Raw genomic sequence first — 21,160 nt, 5'->3', positions numbered from 1 at the left:
TTTGTACCGAGCGGTAGCTTTTGCCACCTAGCCTATACTTCCCCCATTGTAAGAGCGAAAGGGAAAGAAAGGAAAAGAAAAATAAATTAACAATGTCTAGTCTGTCTATCCTTTTCCCCTCCAAGTTCACCCCTCCCTTGATTTCCGCCACCAATCCTCCAACCTCCCCTTCGTCAATGTTACGCTTCTCCCATCCACTCGCCCGTCCTCCCCAGTAAATCCCAGCGCTATCTCTATGGCTGTTGCTGCCCCCTCTGGGAGGGCTGGGCGTAGTTCTGCGCACCTCAGAACCAAGTGCTCTATGGTCTCCGTTTCCGTTTTACAAGCAGAGCACAAAATATCCACTTCTTCAAATTTGGACCTATACGTTTTTGTTCTCAGAGTCCCTGTCCCAGCCTCAAAAAGCGGTGAACTGCCCCGCGAATTATCGAATAATCGCTCTTTTTTGATGTCCTGCCGATTTTTCCTGCATTCTTTCTTTCCACATCTATCTTTCCGTTTCCTTTACCTCCGCTTTCACGTTAGTATTTTGTTGCGTCCCATCCCTCACCCGTAAATACTTCGTTCTTAGCTTTCGGGTTCTATTAGTCCATTTTGTGTTAATACTTTTCATGTACAGATACTTGTACACCTTTTTTGCCCACCTTGTTTCCTCCATTTGGGTTAGTCTCTGATCATATTTCAGTTTGCTGACTGCCTCCCGAACCTCGAACGAAGCCCAACCCATATCTCCCTGGACTCCCTCATTCGGAGTGTTCCCATGGGCTCCCAAGGCTAGCCTTCCTACACTTCTTTGTCTGACCTCTAGCCCTGACTGTACTTCTGATTTCATGCATAGGACTTCATTTGCAAATGTGAGACCCGGTACCATGATTCCCTTCCATACCCCTCTAACCACCTCATACCTATTATATATTTCCATAGTGCTCTATGCTTCACCCGTCCATGTTTTTTTGTTTTTTTTTTAAAGTAAAAAGCTGGAGAATTTATTTAGTACTTTCTTCAGAAAAAGCTGTACAGTAACAGCATAGTTGATGTTATGCTGTTGAGCAAATCTCAGCGAAAGACCGCACTACATATGAACAAGCCGTACGAAGTGCCTGCATGGTGTGTGGCTCGCAACTCATGGGTCAGAAGTTTCCGATGCACCGCTGGTGTGGCTGGCACCATCTATGGGAGTATCTTGTAAGTGCCACATCTTCCACCAGTTTAGATTTTTCCGTCACGCCAACACCAGCTTTTCTGCGACACGGGGCCTTTCCATTTTCATGCAAAAAAAAAAAAATGGTAAGGAATAAAAAGCCAGGGTAACAACTGCTTTTCCGGCAAAAGTATAAAACAGTGTCAGCTAAATTACAGCATCCTAGTAAAATATTTACAATACTCAGGGAACCAGTCTGAAACAGAGAAATATGCCACGTACTACACATTCAAGAGAGAGGGAGATGTCTCAACAACTGGCAATGCAGAAACCGGCACAGTGGTCTTTTTGAATACTTTTATTTCTTGAACAATGCATTCATAAACACTGCAAAGAAAAGCCTGCTGTATTACCTCGAGGCTGGACTTTCTAGTCTTTCTCGTGTACCCTATTAACACCCCTGTATCACAAAAAAATAAAAAACATTGCAGAAGATTTTCCTGTGCTGTTACAAAACATAGCAATGTGCACTGGTACTCTTTCACAACTTCATAAACCATGCAACAAAGACAAGGGTACTAGGAATACACATATTGGATAAATGGTTTGGCCTGACATGGCTGATAGAGACGTGGCAAAAGCAACCACTCACACACGCTATTTGGAAGCATTAAGCTTTCGTTTGCAGCAAGTAACAAGAAATCAGCTAGCCATACTTTTCGGCCAAGAAAACCTTACTTCACGGCACTGTGTTTCCCTTTCGTGTATCTTCAATTTGTGCTGCAACAAAATGGGCTTGGCCACAAAGTCTTCAAGTACAAGTCACACTTTTTCACCCTGTGGGCTCGCACATGCATCTTGAGGGTTGATCGCTGCGCAAAGGACATGCTAACACTGGAACGGCTTCCCACCCGTGTGGGTGCGGATGTGCCCTACCAGGTGGTTCTTTTGTGAAAAGCTCCTGCTGCAGCACTTGCAGAGGTACGGACGTTCAGCGGTGTGGATGGTGAGATGTGTCAGCAGCTTGCTTCTCGTTGAAAAGCGCCCACAACAGTGGCTACACTTCAAGCCCGTGTCTTCGCTCTGGTCACCTCCTTCGCTCCTATCCCTGGTTGTCGTGACTTGGCTCACAAGGCAACTTCCATCACCCAAAACTTGTCCACACGGCACACCGTATACAAAGAGCAGCGCTGTGTTTGAAAGCCAGAATGTTTTCAATAAAATGCAGTGATTTGTGCAACTTACTGGGCGCTATGCCCGTGAGCTAGTAAATGTTGAAGGCGGTCTTACAAAACAGCCTTGCCAGCATGCCAAATGCCGGGTTTGACAGCCCAAGCTCAAAGAGCATTCAGTCGTGTAACTCTGCCCCATTTCGAAGTCCATTTACATTTGAAGGAAAAACGTTTCAGTTCGATAACGATTCACGACTGAAGAAGCGCTCGGAGACCGTGAGCAATTTGAATGACAGAGCTGACCCATGCACTTCCACTGGCAAGCGCTTTAAGAAAGGAACCTTCAAGAATTTTGAGCCAGAGATTCTTTTCTTTTTAAAGAGAAAATGAGTGGCAAGAATCACGACTTTAGGCACGGTATGCAGCAGTTCCTAGCACGAAGCTCCCAGGATGCAAAAATTGAAGAGGGTTATCGCTGAAGAGAAATGCAACAGGACCCTCACAATTGAGATCCCTCCATAGTATACTCCCTGGATCTCATACTCTAGGGATACATCAAGGATCAAGTCTACCGGACACGAATCACATCAGACAACTTAGAAAGAAAAAATAAGTCTGAAAATAAGTGCAGAGAAGATGATCAACAATGCCACGGAATGTGTGCTAATAAGACGCCGGAGTTCCACTGCAGCAGATGGCGATCTGTCTGACCATGCATTGAAATCAAGGGGCTCTTTAAGAAGCAACAACCTCTGAAAATAAGAACCTATCACCGTTTCCCCTTCCCCAACTCCCTCCCTGCTATCGCCTACTTTCATGAGTTTCAAGCTTAAAAAAACAAAGCTGTTTCGTTCTTCTTATTCATAGCCATGCAAGCTTCATCAATTTGGAAATGCTTGACCAGAAGTATGCATTTGCACTGTCATGCGACAAGAGCTGAATGGCCAGATACCTACAACCAGAAGAGCGACCTGTGTTTCAGTGTCAGCATGCGCACTATGATAGTTCTGCACCCTTGTGGGACCGCATATGTTTAACCAGGTTTGCCGACCGTGTAAAGGTTGTGGGACACAGGTGGCAGTGGTATGGTCTTTCACCCGTGTGGGTGCGAACGTGCCTCGTCAGGTCATCCTTCTTGATGAAGCCCTTGCTGCAGTGGCTGCACTGGTATGGCTTCTCACCCGTGTGGATGCTAAGGTGCCTCGTCAGGTCGTCCTTCCTTGAGAAGCCCTTGCTGCAGTGGCTGCACTGGTGTGGCTCTTCACCGGTGTGGGTGCGAATATGCCTCGTCAGGTCGTCCTTCCTTGAGAAGCCCTTGCTGCAGTGGCTGCATTGGTATGGCTCCTCACCCGTGTGGGTGCGAAGGTGCCTCGTCAGGTTTAAATTCTTGTAGAAGCTCTTGCCGCAGTGGTCACACTGGTATGGACTCTCGCCCGAGTGGATACGAAGGTGGCCTCTAAGGTAATCTTTCCTGGTAAAGGCCATGCTGCAGTAGCTGCACTGATATGGTTTCTCACCCGTGTGGGTGCAAAGGTGCCGCGTCAGGTCCTCCTTCTTGAGAAAACCCTTGCTGCAGTGGCTACAGAGATAGGGGTGGATGCACATGACTGGCATGTCTCCCGCTGACAGTTCTTGTTTAGGTGGACAGCTGGGCAGCTCAGAAGTGGTGGTCAAGTCTTCTGCGCAATGGAGAAAAGTAACATTTCAAGGATATGTGAAAATGAAGACATGACAGGTGGCCCACCATTCAAAGAGATCACGAATGGTATGAAGACGCTCTAGTTAAGGACTTGATGTGCACTTCAGTTAGTCAAACTTTAAGACAACTAGGCCTTGAAAGAAAAGGTTCTCTGTTTGGAAGCTGACATACACTTCACATCACCACAACAAGTCACAAATGGCCAACCACAGCAAAAAAACATTCGAAGCTCAGAGTAGAACACGCAAAGGTCGAAAGCACTGCGTCGACAACAATCAGTACTGTTCAGGTAGAAAAGTTCACACTGCAGCACACACAATTCCGCCTATCACATATGCACCTTGTCACCAGCTATCTTGCGGAAATGAATGAATGATAGATACATTCAACAAAGTACACTTCACATGCAAGATTAAAAAGCTGCCGTGGTGACTCAGTGGTTATGGCACCCTGCTGCTGACCCGAAAGACGTGGGTTCGATCCCGGCTGCAGCGGCCGAATCTCGACGAAGGCGAAATTCTAGAAGCCCGTTCACTGTGCAATGTCGGTGATATTAAAGAGCCCCAGTTGGTCGAAATTTCCGGTGCTGTTAACTACGGCGTCCCTCATAGCCAGAGTCACTTTGGGACATAAACGCCCCATAAACCATAAACATATATCACAAATTGGAAGCCATTCCATGCTCTCAAAACGAGGGGAGCAAAGAGCACTTTTCTCAAACCTAATCAAATATGAAAAACGTATCTCCGCTGCTGATTCGATTATGAATCGAATAGCTAAAATACTTGTGGGATTATTCACAAGGTGTGTGAATATTCATATGAAACGATTATCCAAGACAGGCAGCGAAGCTCCAGTGGTGGAACCATAATTTATAGAATTAAAGTTGTAGCTGTCAAAAGTGAACTCCACTAGAGAACACACTTCATGATGTCAAAATATCGAATCTATGATTGCCATGTTATACGCACAGAAAGTTTTCATTTTCCTACTGATGGCGACAGCAAACTACCTAGTGCCAAATCTTGGCCGAGGAAGACAAGCTTAGGCAATGGCCTCCGATATCGAATATGAAGGCAGGGTTTGGTAAGCCTGGCCGACTGTCTCGCGCCACTCAATCTTGGAGGCCACATAAATGAGCATTATGAACGCCGTACTACTAACAGACCGTGCTGCAGTGCTGAATCCTGCATATACCAATCTGGGCAGCATGCTGTGCGACACAGGAGTGAGCCTTGTTTCTGAAACAGTTGTCAAACAAAACTACGATGTGCCCTAGATGGATATGCGAATCGCTATCAGAAAATTCTGAATATTTGCACACCCACACTCTCAAGAGTTCTACATTAAGATGCATATATTCAAGACTGTTCTATGTGAAGGCAGTGTCCCACTAAATAAATGAGACCTGCAAAGCAACCTACCACGAAGTACGCATCAGTGTGCTTGACAAGGCCCGATTTTTTTTTTTAATTTCATGTACTCAAACCAAGTCACGTAACTAAACATGCAGTTTTATGAAATATCCAGTTTTTCCAATCACACTGTGGGTCACAACAATACTATGGATTTACAAACTACTCTATGGTCACCTGAATAATTAGTTACTCAAGTTATGGCCACAGTGGAGGGCTCCAAATAATTTTGACCATCTGGGTTTCTTTAATGTGCGCAGTACACGAGTCTCTCACACATCGCCTCCATTGAAATGCGACTGCCACAGCTGGGATTGAACCGGTGTCTCTAGAGTCAGCAGCCTTGCACCATAACCACTGGGCCACCATGATGCCTACCTGAACTGTTGCCAGGTAATATGGGGAGAAATACTCCAGAATATCCGTGCCATGCATGAGGACATTTTGATAACTTCAAATGCACAAACTTCACAGGGATGCAGAACAGAACATGCAAGAATTGCGTATTTATTATACATTGCCATTATGGCAACTACAGGTGTGCAATATCTACAAATTTAGATGACTTAAATTTCTCAAATACATTATGTGGATAACGAATTCCAGAACAAGCACGGGGCAGAGAAACTGCAATCATGCTTCACCACACAGCAAGGTAACCTGCTGCTACGAGTGGCACTGGTGCACCTTTACTGTATCCACAGAAATACTTGCTTTGCGACCACAAAATACCCTTTCGCTTCCTGGCCACAAATGCAAAGTACAATGTGAAACCATGCATGCGAAGCCCTTCAACCTGACGGCAAGCATCACTCAATGCTCACACCACGTCAGGTGAAGAGACACACCACCTTGCCGACACTTTTCGAAGAAGCACGCACCTTTTAGAAAATGAAATAGGCTCAAAAGTAGGGTTCGAGGCCATCAGATGAATTAGCGATGCAATTCGGACAAATCTCATATGTTCCACAATCTTTGGTCTTCCTACCGATTAACCCGAGAGGTCTGGTCATTACAGTTGCACTTACGAGTACGTTCAATGAATTCAATGGCAATGTGTAGCTGCACCTCAGCAATGCATTCAGATACAGTTTGAATATTCCCAGTACAAAACGGTGGCACAGTAATCATTCGTGTACATACAATGAAAATATGCAAGGTTGATCGGCATAAATAAAGAGCAGGTTAACAAAGTATTTATGTGAATGCAATACAAAATGGCCACAGTTGGTGCAGTACCCTCTTAACCTGCATGAATCACGATTGCGAGTGCTGAAGCACTTCATGGCAAGATGTGCTGCAGCGAGACTAGGACATTAACGATGACTTAGTAACGGGTAGTCCACAGATTGATGCAGTGCAGACTTGCCACTTGTCGAAAATGTAAGAAATTATGGCTTCAAACCTGAAAAACAAAGAAAAATAAAAATATGTTACCTCTTCATAGGAGTATCCTCTCTCCCCTCTCGCATACATTTATCGAGCTAGTAGTATAGTAGAGGTGCGCGAATGTTCTAAACTTTGAATAGCTTGCGAACAGAATTTGCTATTCAATCCGCACTGGACTTTCACTATTTGAACCTCCTGAACGTTCAAAAAGTATTAATTTCTTGTTCTTCTTAACTCACCACGAAACATCGTGAGGAATGGCAGAATCTAGCACTTGTCACATTTGTTGATTCGCTCTTTCCTAACAGATTTGACTGCCAGTATGAGGCAAAAGACAGTGAGCGGATATGCTATGTTTGGCATAAAATAAATGCACTAATGGCCATCAAGTACCGCTGCGGTGCGGTCACCGAGCGCTCGCAGGTCAAAAAACGGAGTGCACTGCATGCACACGTCAGTGAGTCGTGCCACCATGCAGTAGGTAACATGCGGTCCTGACTGAGAGCGATTTCAGCGACATTTAGGTCACTATGATAAGAGACGCGGCAAGCATGGAAGTGGCTCCATGCTTGCCGCTTGCTTGCTCAAAGTCCATGCTCCAGTAGAGAGGCTTCCAACAGTGGCTGGTGCCACCACCAGACAATTTTTTAGGCCATTCTACCACGACTGTGACAGTAATGTTTGATTATTTAAGCGCCGCTTGTTCCTCACTGCAAATCAACAATTCTTGAAGGTAAAAATGGCGCAAAGGCAATAAAGTGAACTTCTGAACTTTTCCGCACCCACACGGAAGGATGGTGGCTATGAGGCCTTCCTCCATGACTTGAACGCAGATGGCAGCACATTCACAGGAGTGGCAACTGCCTGGCACATAGGGCCTCCATGGCTCAGGGTAACACAGACACCTCTAGCAGATGTCTCTAGCACATCTTAGCTCAACATGGGCAAACAGGGTGTCACGATTACATCAAAGACTAGAGGGCAAACAGTGCGTCACCTCCGACAGCTTATACAATGTACAAAGCTCACCTGTACAAACTAAAGTGCTTTCTTGCTTCAGTGTAGGAATATTACCCAAATACCTTACCTGTCAGGGAACTAGTAACAGCTGAAATAATTTGATGGACACTGTGACCAAGTTAAATGCTATGCATTCTACAATCAATGACTTTGTACCAACAGTGGCGTCACAATGAGCCCCTCGCAAGACCGCCGAGGCCAAGGCAGTTCTTCTCAAACACGAGCTGTAACAAGTGCCGGTCTGTAACAAAACACACTGCCCTTAACTGAGCTCCTTCTGTCCTGGCGGTGTGGGCAGGGCACTTTTATTTTCCTTTCTTTTTTAATGCCTTTTCTAACATACATTCTATAGTGATGCTGTTATCACCATTACCTGGTAATGGCAGACCAGTAACAGACAGCTCCATGGCCACACTTGTTTTAGTAAACAGTGTTGTCACATCAGCACTGCGCATGTTATACGATGCTGGTGGCCACATGCAGCATGACGAAGTGCATTTGCTTAAGAGACAGAGAGCGGGTGCTGTTTTCTCTAAAAGAGTATAGACACCTATCTTCTGGTTGCACACTTTCTTGTTTATGATGATGCGTAAGGCATTACTATATATGAATTTCTACCTGGTATTCTCCTATGACCGCTAGATAATTTATACTCTAATTTATTTCTCCTGCTGTTTCGATTTCAACAGTCGAATGAGGACTGTGACATCATAGTGTGGTTATAAGTCACATAAGGCACGAAAAAACTGGAATCGCTGCTTCCGCATTCGTCGTCATTCCGGCTCTTGATGAAGGCTGGCTTCAGCACGGTAGAGAATTAAAACGAAAAAACACCAATTATATTGGCGTTTTTCTATGCCGCACGTGACATAAAACCACTCTGACATCACAGCTATCGTTCGGCCGTTGAAACCTAAACTGATACAGCATGACAGAAAAATATTATAAATTATTTAGCGGTGGTAGGTGAGTACCACATGGTGGTTCATGCTTAGCAGTGTCTGCAGCATCATTGTAGACAAGAAAACATGCCACCAGGGTTAGGATTCTATACACTTTTAATGCGTCGGTGATCACGGCACTTGAAATGACTCGCTGTGACTTTTATTATCGCCTAGGTGGCCTCCACATCTGCATTTCAGCATGTGGCAGCATCAGCTACACCTCTGCTTACAGTAGCGACTGTCTTTGAGGTCCCCAGTCAGCCCACACCTATCAATTAGTGTCAGACAGTCATTCTGACGCCAACGTCCGCCGACAGTGAAGGTGAGTAGTGGAGCTTAAATAAAGCAAAAAACTCAACGTTATCACGCAAAATCTCATCACCTGCAACTGGTGGACGACTGAAGACACTTTTCAGGTAGAATGGTGACATCCTGAACCATGCTAACAAACTGTCAAAGGTCTCGCATGACAGACTGAACAGCTAGCCCCTTGAATGCAAAGTCCAAGCATTACGCTACTACTTCTTTAAAGCACCCACTGACTCAGTAACGGTCAACCCGGGCCACTCTGCACAACACAACAGGAAGGGAGAACTCAAATTCTCCACCACTGTCAGAATCAACAAGTTTCGTGGCCACTGGCAAGAAATGTCTGACCTTGAACAAATGCAGAGCACAGAAATAGAACCACTCGACAAACACTAACATATGGCTGCTGCAGCAGACCTCCGTGCAGCAAATGAATGTTTCTGCACATTTAAGCTCCATTTGGCCGCTGCATCAACAACGATAGCAGCAAGCTACACTTGCACTGCTGCACTGACACAGCACTTATTGTGAGTTTGCACCCAAAGTGCAGCCTTAGTGAGGAGCAAAGCGGGAAGTTGGGCAAGTTGGATAACGTTCATGATGTAAAAAATAGCGCACAGGGAACACACGGGACGGAAAGTAAACGACGCAGACAAGCGCTAACTCGCCACTGAGGCTTATTGCTGACGCGCGCAATATAAGGTAGTCACTTTAAAAACATAAAACAAAAACAACCACAAACAGTCCCTCCTGGAAAGACCAAGTCAGAGGAAAAAATTGAAATTGAAGCATCAGGCGCCACTCATCGCTGCGGAAGATCAGTTAAAAAACCGTTATCAAAAAAGGAATTCAATGCAACGCTGAGGCTAAAAAATCGATTTCACAGTCTGCCAAGTTAACAGAGGGCTCACTGATACACGGATTCCGACATTTCCTAATATGGTATGCCTCCATTATCTCGCGTACACGCTGATCTCGATGTCTGAAAAGTATGACGGTACTAGAAAAAATCGGTTTACAAGTTTTCCCCTTCTGCTCTTCTTTTTTGCTACATTCCCAGCAATGCTCAGGAAGATTGCCATAATGATCTTTTAGGGAGTTACGGTGTTCACCAAGCCTAACGTTGAGGCATCGCCCCGTTTGTCCTACATAGACAGCTCCGCAGGACAACGCTAGTTTGTACACTACACCCAAGCTGCAGGGAACAAACGGGGCGCGATGCCTAACGGTGCATCCGCGCTTTTTTCGCTTATCTCCAACACCTTCTTGCCTGTTCCGTATCTGAGAGCATAAACTGCTCAGCTTGCTTGGCCCGGAAAAAACCACCTGGACGCCGTAGCGGCTCCCTACCTTCTTTAGCCCATGTGCCATTCTATGCACGTAGGGCACCACGCCGACTTTTTGCCGCTCCCTTCCAACGTCTTGGGATTTTTGTGCCCTTTTAATCCAGCGCACTAGTTTGCCGCACGTCATCGAGATGACATGCATGGGATACCCTGATTCCTTGAGCCTGTTCACCTGTGCAGAGACGCTCTTTTGGAAGGAGTGAATGCACGATTTGGTGATGGCTGCCTTAATGCAGGACGTCGCGATACCATTCTTCACGATTTTTGAGTGTCCCGAAGCAAAATTAAGAAGGGCCTTGGCAGAACGGGGGCTGTAAGTCCAGCAAATGTGATCCTTGCACATGGACAACGACAAGTCTAAGAACTGTAGCACCCCTTCTTTGGGTGACTCAACGGTGAAATTCAAACCTGAGCTGCATTCTTTAAAAACGTTCAAAATGACAGGTATGCTATGAGTTAGATCACACTGATATGAAAACACTAGGTAGTCGTCAACATATCTGCAAATTTTTTTAACCAAACCTGGTGAATTAAGTTCAATGTTTCGGTCCACCTGTGCGAGGAAAATGTTACTAAGAATGGGGGCTACGCACGAGCCGATGCAAACCCCTGTACGTTGAATGAACAAGCCTCCTTCCCATCCGATGACGGTTGAGGAAAGATAGAAAGAAAGAATTTCCATGACGGACTCTACTGAAACACCGCATCTGCCCATAAAGGCGACTTCATCATTGTCATCCGTGATACACACTTTAACACTTTACTACGTGCATAGAATGGCACATGGGTTAAAGAAGGTAGGCAGCTGCTACGGCGTCCAGGTGGTTTTTTCCGGGCCAAGCAAGCTGAGCAGTTTATGCTCTCAGATACGGAACAGGCAAGAAGGTGTTGGAGATAAGCGAAAAAAGCGCGGATGCACCGTTAGGCACCGCGCCCCGTTTGTTCCCTGCAGCTTGGGTGTAGTGTACAAACTACCGTTGTCCTGCGGAGCTGTCTATGTAGGACAAACGGGGCGATGCCTCAACGTTAGGCTTGGTGAACACCGTAACTCCCTAAAAGATCATTATGGCAATCTTCCTGAGCATTGCCGGGAATGTAGCAAAAAAGAAGAGCAGAAGGGGAAAACTTGTAAACCGATTTTTTCTAGTACCGTCATACTTTTCAGACATCGAGATCAGCGTGTACGCGAGATAATGGAGGCATACCATATTAGGAAATGTCGGAATCCGTGTATCAGTGAGCCCTCTGTTAACTTGGCAGACTGTGAAATCGATTTTTTAGCCTCAGCGTTGCATTGAATTCCTTTTTTGATAACGGTTTTTTAACTGATCTTCCGCAGCGATGAGTGGCGCCTGATGCTTCAATTTCAATTTTTTCCTCTGACTTGGTCTTTCCAGGAGGGACTGTTTGTGGTTGTTTTTGTTTTATGTTTTTAAAGTGACTACCTTATATTGCGCGCGTCAGCAATAAACCTCAGTTGCGAGTTAGCGCTTGTCTGCGTCGTTTACTTTCCGTCCCGTGTGTTCCCTGTGCGCTATTTTTTACATCATGAACTTACTGAGGAGACCTTTAGTGCATAGTAACAGGACAGGTCATTTACGAATAAATGAATTTACAGGATACGAGCATTAAGCTATGGGTCTCCGCACGTGGACAGCAGCTGTCCTGAAATGTTCTGCCCCTGGGTGCTCGGACTCCACTGATTGATGCCTGTGCAATGAAAACACAGAAATGAACAACAGTGCACAAATGCACAAAAACCATAACAGCACCGTTCAGCATACTATACGGTCGACAGTTATGCATTTGTAGGTGATTACTGAAAGCAATGCCAAGGGTATTTCCTCCTCCTTGGGCACTGCGTGTTAAGGCACAAAATCAAAGAACATCCTCGTTCAAAACCACAACTGTGAGGGTGTTTTTTTTTTTTTCATCCCAAAGAAAGCCTATGTGATACGACCGAGCAGTGGTTGTCCATGAGACTTTCCAGTGTTTAATGCAGGATACAGGTATTGTCGTTACAGTCGCGTCCACAGGCTCCCACAAGTAAGGGGACGCTGAGGGCGCATGTAGAGAGAAGACGTGCGCACATCGGCTCTGCTTATGACCGCTCCTTATTGCGGTCTATCAACTCGGACCCCACGAATCTTGGCACCATCGTCTGTGCGAAGATCAGCGGCACAAGGGGGCACCATTTTCATCAAGGTGGGCCCATTTCTGATGAAATTCTGAGACTTTGAAGATTTCGCCCACCGCCGCGGCACTAAGCCGAACGGCGGCGAGGCTTTCGCCAGCCCAGGCTGGGGATTTCCGGCGATGGCGGCCTCCAATACGGTTACCGGCTATGATCTGCTGTCCATGCAAGTCGTATGCATGGAAACCGTTCAACCCGAGGACCTTCCAACATCGGAAGATGAATACTTGGAGGATATGGTGAAAATCTGGAGATGCCGGCAGAAGATGAACGCTCCCAAGATAACTGGCGCCGCCGCCCAGCAACAGGCGGTTGTTCGGTCTGCGCACGCTCCGCAAGGGAGTGTCAGTGGCGCGGCCTTGAAGGGCGCAACATGCAAACCCCAGTGGCGGCCGCAGCAGACGTCACGCATTGGACGCGACGAACTCATCGTGGTGCTCATGCCATGCAAGATGCTGGATCTGAAGGCGGCCTTCGCTCCAAGTCAAGCCGGAGTTGGCGTGCGCAGCATCACATGTGACTGTGGAGAGGTGCAACTATCTGTATGGCCCATGTGGGACCAAAATGTGCTAGTGTGTGGGCTGAACTCTGTGCCAGCTGCTGAGAAGCTATTCGGCAATGTCACGCTGACCGTCGGAGACCGCCAGCTTCTGTTTCACGGGCACGCCAAGGCTTGTGGCGAGGTCTGCAAGGGAGTGATCAACACTCACCCTAGCGAAACATCGGCTTCCCTCAAGCAGAAGCTGGAGTAGAGACACGCGGAAATCCTTTCCGTGCGCAAGCTGGGTGGCACCACCATCGCAGTGGTCTCCTTTCAAGGGAAGAAGGTACCGCACCAAATCTTCTGCAGCAACCAGGGCATCCATGTGAGACTGTACAAGAAGACGATCCCCGCGTGTCATCGATGCGGCACGGTGGGGCACTGGGCTGACATCTGCCCGCGGCTGCAGTCGCGACGCTGCGGCCTCTGCGGCTCTCAGGTGGCCACCACACCCGAGGGCATAGCACAACATGAAGGCACCCCCCGATGTCTGCTGTGCGCAGGTGCCCACTTCACCGGTGCTGCTGGCTGCGTCGGCAAGTACCGGAAACCGATCAAGCCAAGGCCATCACGGAGTCAAAGCAAGCGGAAGTCGGCTCAGAAGCAAGCTCCGCCCACCAATGCCAAGGACAGCAAGTCCACTTCTGCGCTGGGCAAGTCCGGGCATGTCAAGACGGCTGTGAAGTCCGGGACCCAGGCGAGGTCGCCGAACTTCAGCGCTGGGGATTTCCCGCCTCAGCAACCGCCCAAAACAAGGTGAGCGATTGGGCTAGGGCTGTCTCCGGGCCTCTCTCTCCCTTTCTCTCTCCAACGGAAGCTGCCCTACAGAGGCAAAATGTTGAACATAGGCGCGAAACAGAATTCTTAGCACGGAAAATTCAGGAGCTGGAGGCTAAGTTAGAGGGACGTAAAAAACCTCAAGCTGGTCCTTCCGAGCCTATAGAACTAGCCGAGCCGGAGGACCGAGATGAGACTGCCTCGGTCGCATACGGGCTGACTAGCGTGTCGCAGCAGTCGGCCAGAACAGTGGTTGGTAGGCTGCCAATGGTGGAGAGCCGCCTGTACATCCTGGAAAGCGAAATTGATGCTCTGCCAGGTAAAATCACGGAAGCGGTCCGGGGCTCCATTCAGCAGCTCGCCCATGCCTTCGTGACCAGCAGGATCCTCTACTCCGTTCCCTATCTTCGCACTACGCAACAACAAGAAATAAGAATCGATGCCATCGTTAGAAAGGCCACAAAGCGAGCACTAGGCCTCCCAGTGGCCACCTCCAATGCTAAGTAGTCGGAGTTGGGGGTGATCAACTCCTATCAGGAGTTACAGGAGGCCCACCCCGTGAACCAATATATGCGACTCTCGCAGACGGCATCCGGGCGCCGTCTGCTAGACCGCTTGCACATCCAACAAGAGTGCACTCCAGAGGAGACGTGTCGGGTTCCAGAGCAATGGCGACACAAGCTCTGGGTAACTCAACTCCAGCGCAACATGGACACGCATACACACGAAGGCAGACAAGAGGCGCTCGTTTGAGCCCTCGAACAACAACACGGATCCAAACAGGGTGTATACTATGTTGACATGGCAGGGCCGTCACCCACTGGATTCTACACGGCCGTAGCAGTTCCCCAGGACCAACGTGTTAACGGCCTTTCGAGCTCGAAATTCAGCACAGGCCGAGGAAGTAGCCATTGCGCTTGCCGCCTCGGACTCAAATTCGAAGGTTATCGTGACATATTCGCGTCGAGCCTGTGAACACTACCTGGCTGGCGAGGTTTCACCTTTAGCCTACTGTATATTAAAGCACGCAGTGAGGGAATTGGACCCTTCGCCCAAATGCATAGTTTGGACTCCGGGCCATCAGGGCATTAGAGGTAATGAGGCTGCGGACGTGGCTGCCCGAGCGCTTACGTACCGGGCACCTCATCCAGGCTCTTCCGGCTCGGAGATTGTGCAACCGCTTCTGTGGTTCAGGGAAATTCTGGACAACTATTGCAAACGCCATCGGCTTTTCCCCATCCCTCCTAAGGGCCTGAGTAAAGCCGATGAGCGAACTCTGAGACGCCTGCAGACCAACACTCTGTTGTGTCCTGCAATAGCAAAACATTTCGACCCCAAAATGGATGGGCGCTTCCCTCACAGTGGGGAAGTATCCGATACCTTCCACATGGTTTGGGCCTGTCAGAAGAATCCTTCCCTTCCCCCAATCCTTCCCCTTCCTGAGAGGCATAGGAGGCAGCCCTGCTCAACTGCTCGGGGCTGGAGTCTCAAAGGGCTCTGTTCCAACAGGCGCGAGTAGCCGCCTTGTCCAGCAGGGTCCTGGACTTAGGACTCCACCTACATAAAGGGCCATTTTTGGTCTGCAAACTCTCCTTTAGTTCATTAAAAAGTTGTCACCACCACCAACACCCACAAGTAACAAGAGCGCATTATGAATGATTTTTGGCTGTCTAATCTGCACTAATCAGCGCTTATGAGCACCTATGGCATCGACATAACTTATACCCTTCACAGCAAGGCTAGCCATATATGATGTAACACCCTCACGACAGATTAATTCGCTATATGACTAATGCTGTATGGTTATCACGCCAGATCATCGTGCGTTGGCTTCGTCGGCTCGCATGTGCGCATGTCAGCGCGTGCACCCCTCTCTCTCTCCCCTTTGGCTACCGTTTAAAGGCGCTGGCCGGTTACCAATCTGTTACAAGGGGGGGTATCTGGTGCAACCAGCGTCTTCGCTTCGGCGGACGCTGTTGCGACGCTCGTCTTTTCTTTCACTCTTTCCTCTCATATCTTTCAACTCTCCTCTCTCTGCACATGGCAGCAGTGGTGGCTCAGCTCGAGCCAGTCGGCAGGCACGTGCAATTTCCTTTTCATCCTTCCTTCAGTCGCAACAACAATAATAAACCAGTGGACTGTCTGTCTCTTCGGGTGCTGCGTCTCGGCTACGTAAAACGCATAGCGTCTCGGCCTGGCGTCTCGCCGGTAGCATAGCGTAGCGGCGACTTAGGAACCAGGAGCAAATGTGAATGCTGTTGTGCCATAGAGGTGGTCCCGTTGCGCTCGCCACCCGTTTCGTGACTGAGCGTTGCCAGCTCTCTTAGCGGTAGCGAAGACTCCGAGTCAGGCGTCGATGAGACTAAGAAAATGCTTTATACATTATGTACAGGGCATAATATAGTTCAACATCGGCACGGGGGCCGAGAGCTATACAACGCGACTGTTCTCGCACAGCGACGATCAGCGAGACACCAGCACGTCACACCATCCGACTCCACTCGTGAGCAGCACTCGACTCACGGTGGGTCGGTCACTTGGTCACTCCGTCAGTTGTAGCTGCTATCCAAGCGGCAGCGGTGGCGCTTATATAGCCTCAGGAACGGTGGCCCCTCAGAACTGGCCAATCCAAAGGCAGCACTCGACGGCAGCCCGAAAGGACCAACCAGCGACCGCGCCGGCCACCCGCTTCAAATTTTGCCGCGCGCGGTGACACCATGGGGAAAGGGAGACCGGCGCCTCGTAGTCTGGCACCCAGCGACGTGTCCAGGCACGTTGCTCGCCGATGCTTCTCCTTAGACACCGCTGACTTACGGCGCAGCATCGTGGCTTGTCAAGGGAGCGTTAGGGCGCGTTGCCTTGCGGCGCAGCACCAGGGCTTGTCAAAGGGACGTTCGCAGCAGAAAGTTTGCGACCTGCAGAATTGGAATCCGGGCGGGTTTCCTGGCATAACAGCACCCCCGCCATCAGATAAGGCGCCGGGAAGACGAGCTGCTTCCACGTGGCTCGGATGCCTGGCGCGCATCTTCGTCAGGCTCTTCCAAGTTCACGTCCAGGTAACTTCACGAGCACCAGGTCCCACTCGCAGGCCCGGAGCTCTGTTCTCCTCGTTGTCTCCAAGGCACCTCGACCAGCTTCGCTGAGGTCGTTCCGATTCCCTTTGCTCCTCGCCACTGGTCATGGTTGGTCGTTCTGCAGACTACAAAACCGACCGGAAAAAGGCAACACCCAACACGAGCAAGTGCCCTCTGTCTCCCGTCAAACACCAGACAAAGCCATAATCCAAATTAACCTAACTAAATTGATGTCCCCATTTATTCCCGCTGCAACAAGAGGCATGTGTACGATCTGGTACACAAGGTTCAAACAACCATTTTGCAAAGTATCAACACATCAAAATAGCAGGAGCACTTAATAATCAACAATAATAATGAAAATAAGATTGGTCCCCTTGAAATCATTTGGACCGAAAACACACTACTGAGGAAGCAAATGAGGTCATTCATTTTTGCCCCTTTCTTCCTTCGAACATGATAGTTTGCTGCAAAGCGAGAGAAGGTAAGTAACGAGGAGGTCACTGAAAGAAGCGAGGCCTAGAATGCACGACTTAGAGCATTGGCGTTCGCGTTCAACCTTCCCTTCTTATAGCGGACAACCAGATTGTGCTGCTGGAGGGTCATGCTCCACCTCAGCAAACGGCCGCTTTTAGACGACATGTTACTTAACCAGGTTAGAGGGAAATGGTCCGTTTCCACAACAAACTCTGAACCGGAGACATAACAAGCCAGCTTCTGAACTGCCCGCACAAGGCAGGCGCACTTTTTTCAGAGGTGCTGTATGCCTCTTCCCTACAGCTTAGTTTGCAACTCAAATACAAAATTGGTCGTTCATGACCACTAGCATCTTCTTGGCATAGCACCGCTCCCATTCCGCGATCGCTCGCGTAACATTCAAAGATGAAACCTTTCGGAAAGTCTGGTGCCGTTAGAACCGGCTTATGGCTCAAGGCTTGTTTCATCATTTAGAACGCATTCTCTTCCTTCGAGTCTCACGTCACCTTAGCGGGCTCCGATTTCAATGCTAACCCTCCGAAACCATGAATCACTCTGCCCATCAGGCTAGAGAAACAATAGGGCCAGTTTCTAAGTCCGAAGCTCAAATTTTGGTTTGCCTCCATCTTTCCTTTTACATCTGATTAATGACCAAAAAAACAAACACTAAATACAAGAAAGATGTATTCTTAGAATCCACAAACTTCAACCGCGCCCTGCGCGGTCGCGGCCGGACGCCCGCTCGACCAGCCGACGCTTCACAGAAGCTGAGGGGCTGATTAGTCACGCCTCTCCGCGACATGCATCCAAAGCCTAGGCAGCGCTTGGAAGGCCGAAAGCGAGAGGGGCACTTCCTCATTTCTCGATCCCAGTCATGTCGTTTCCCTTTCTGACTAGCGCGTGCACTGTGGCGCTCTTTTGTGTGGCGACCGCGCACCCTTCTCTGGAGTCCATCACGCCCGTCCCGAATCCTAAGAATTCTTCTGCGGTTCTTCCACAGCGGCGTAGTACGCTTTAGACCAGGCTGCGCCAGGTGAGTCGGCTTTCCTTTTACGCGACGCCTGCGAACTCTTGGGCTCCAAGGTGACAATTTCGGGCTCTTACGCACATTGCCGGCCCTCGATCGTACAAGCTTCTTCCGCACTTTTCCCTTTTTAGCGCAACCATTCACATTGGTTTTTTTTCTACGCCGCCGCTTTTTGGGAACTGCCCTAGCGGATCTGTTGTGCGATTCTCCGGTTATTTCGGTGCCCTCATCCTTCAAGCTACCAGCCTTCGTCTGACCAGCAAAATCTGGCCTTGAAGAATTCATGCACTCGCCCCGAGCAAGACTTTCCTCGCGCAGCCACAAAACCTGCGCTTTTCTAGCAGTGCCAGGCGACGGTTCACCTGACGAACCGTTCGGTGCTATTTCCTTTGAGCACAATAGCTCGTTTTCCGGCAGTCTATCACAAGACGCTGGAGTTTGACATTCACTGAGCTGATCTTTGTCTCGATGCAGCGCTGAGCGGCATTCCTCGCCTACGATCGAACTCTCAGTTGGCGCTATCGGTGCGCCACTGCCCGTAGCGAACTCAGAGCGACCTGTCTCAATTTCCGCAGAGAACAGCTGCTCGCTCTCCTGTGGCCTACATCTTGGCGCTACGCCTTCATCTTTCAGGATCGCAGCGGTAATCTCTGTAGCATAGCACTTTACAGCTAACGCTGCGCTCTGGCTTGGCGCTTCAAAGTCACCGTCATGTGAGTCACAGCCACGCTCTGGGCCACAGATTAGAGCCTCAATGTGATTACCCTCGCACATGTGCTCAAATTTCTCGAGGTATCTATCCATATCCTCGCCGACGACCACGGGCGGCAGTTGGTCGCTTATTCTTGGCCCGTTAGAGGGAACTGTCGTAGAAGCAAGAATAGGCGTTGGCGAGGTTTCGAGGAGCTCCAGCTCCATCATTCTTACCTCGTGCTCTCTAAGCGCCTGGCGCTCCCGCCTCTCCTCTTCTTCCCTTTCCTCCTCGCGACGTTGACGTTCCTTTTCTCTCTTTTCCTCCCGTTCACGCCTTTCATTGATATCAGCCCAGGCCTCTTCGGCTTCCTCAGCCGTCACGTCCTCAGTTCTCATGACCTCAAGGATCGCATTCTTTCTTTTTGCTGGGCCCAAATCAATGCCCAACTCCTCACAAATTTGGAGAAGTTCTCTGACCTTGTAACCCTCCATCGTTCACAATGGCCTCTTGCTGTTTGCCCTTTTAGAAAATACTTGCCGCACACTACTATATCACTACTAGTTAGCCACGCGCAAGCATTTCACACACTGCCTTATTTTCCCCTTCAGCATCCCTTGGTTTTCAAAACACTCTTCCTAGGCTTGAAACACACAAGGTTAACGCAATGCTACACCAATTCTTTCTCTAAGCTACTATAACCTGTGTTAGAGAAAGTCTGCCGTTTGAGGAAAACTTCAGGCACTCACCGCGCCGAGGTAGCTGATGTCGGTCGATCCCATAGCTGCCATCCAATGTTGTGCCATAGAGGTGGTCCCGTTGCGCTCGCCACCCGTTTCGTGACTGAGCGTTGCCAGCTCTCTTAGCGGTAGCGAAGACTCCGAGTCAGGCGTCGGTGAGACTAAGAAAATGCTTTATACATTATGTACAGGGCATAATATAGTTCAACATCGGCACGGGGGCCGAGAGCTATACAACGCAACTGTTCTCGCACAGCGACGATCAGCGAGACACCAGCACGTCACACCATCCGACTCCACTCGTGAGCAGCACTCGACTCACGGTGGGTCGGTCACTCGGTCACTCCGTCAGTTGTAGCTGCTATCCAAGCGGCAGCGGTGGCGCTTATATAGCCTCAGGAACGGTGGCCCCTCAGAACTGGCCAATCCAAAGGCAGCACTCGACGGCAGCCCGAAAGGACCAACCAGCGACCGCGCCGGCCACCCGCTTCAAATTTTGCCGCGCGCGGTGACACCATGGGGAAAGGGAAACCGGCGCCTCGTAGTCTGGCACCCAGCGACGTGTCCAGGCACGTTGCTCGCCGATGCTTCTCCTTAGACACCGCTGACTTACGGCGCAGCATCGTGGCTTGTCAAGGGAGCGTTAGGGCGCGTTGCCTTGCGGCGCAGCACCAGGGCTTGTCAAAGGGCCGTTCGCAGCAGAAAGTTTGCGACCTGCAGAATTGGAATCCGGGCGGGTTTCCCGGCATAACAACGCGCACTCCCCGCGTTAATGCCCGATAGAGAAGAAACTGGGCATAGAAAAGTCACTTTGGTGTCTGTGTCAGCAAAACGGTCACATCAGAACTCGCAGCTGCAACTTTACGGAGTGTTACGACTTGCCCGCAGAAGAATGAGTTGCAGTAGCAATTGCAGTAGCAATTGCAGTAGCAGAAGAAGAGGGCTCACTCGGAAAGTTGTCACCGCGGCAAATCGATCTGCTACTGTGCCTGGACGTTTACGTAGTTTTGCACAGTCGAAATTAAAAAAAAAAAACGAAACCACTCGCGCTTCGCGCAGTCATTTGGCTGAGTAAGCACCCACAACAGGCCGGTACACTCTCACGAATCGCACACTGTGATCCCCTAATGCTCTGCCGTAGATACACAACCACGATACGACTTTGTGAAGCTTGAAAAAGAGAAATTTTCCTTCCTCCAAGGCA

At 49.1% G+C, this 21,160-nt stretch overlaps 1 protein-coding gene and 1 pseudogene across 1 annotated transcript; one reads left to right on the top strand and one right to left on the bottom strand.

Annotated features, from left to right (window-relative positions):
• Positions 1-2,251: 2,251 nt before the first annotated feature.
• Positions 2,252-10,127, bottom strand: LOC149346684 (uncharacterized). Its single transcript, XM_089586615.1, has one exon. The coding sequence runs from the start codon at positions 3,925-3,927 to the stop codon at positions 3,310-3,312; it is 618 nt and encodes a 205-aa protein (XP_089442741.1). The 5' UTR covers positions 3,928-10,127; the 3' UTR covers positions 2,252-3,309.
• A 2,624-nt stretch (positions 10,128-12,751) lies between these two features.
• On the top strand, positions 12,752-15,512 carry LOC149346683 (uncharacterized; annotated as a pseudogene).
• The last annotated feature ends 5,648 nt before the right edge of the window (positions 15,513-21,160 follow it).

This window comes from Amblyomma mixtum, chromosome 4, assembly GCF_055824585.1.
Source record: "Amblyomma mixtum isolate Tamu chromosome 4, ASM5582458v1, whole genome shotgun sequence".
Lineage (NCBI taxonomy): Eukaryota > Metazoa > Arthropoda > Arachnida > Ixodida > Ixodidae > Amblyomma > Amblyomma mixtum.
The sequence above is the reverse complement of the archived record's forward strand: the minus strand, read 5'-3'. Positions and strand labels throughout refer to the sequence as shown.

What these genes read in the sequence shown, in the direction of transcription:
- LOC149346684 (XM_089586615.1), bottom strand. Translation starts at nt 3,927, where the DNA reads ATGCCAGTCATGTGCATCCACCCCTATCTCTGTAGCCACTGCAGCAAG.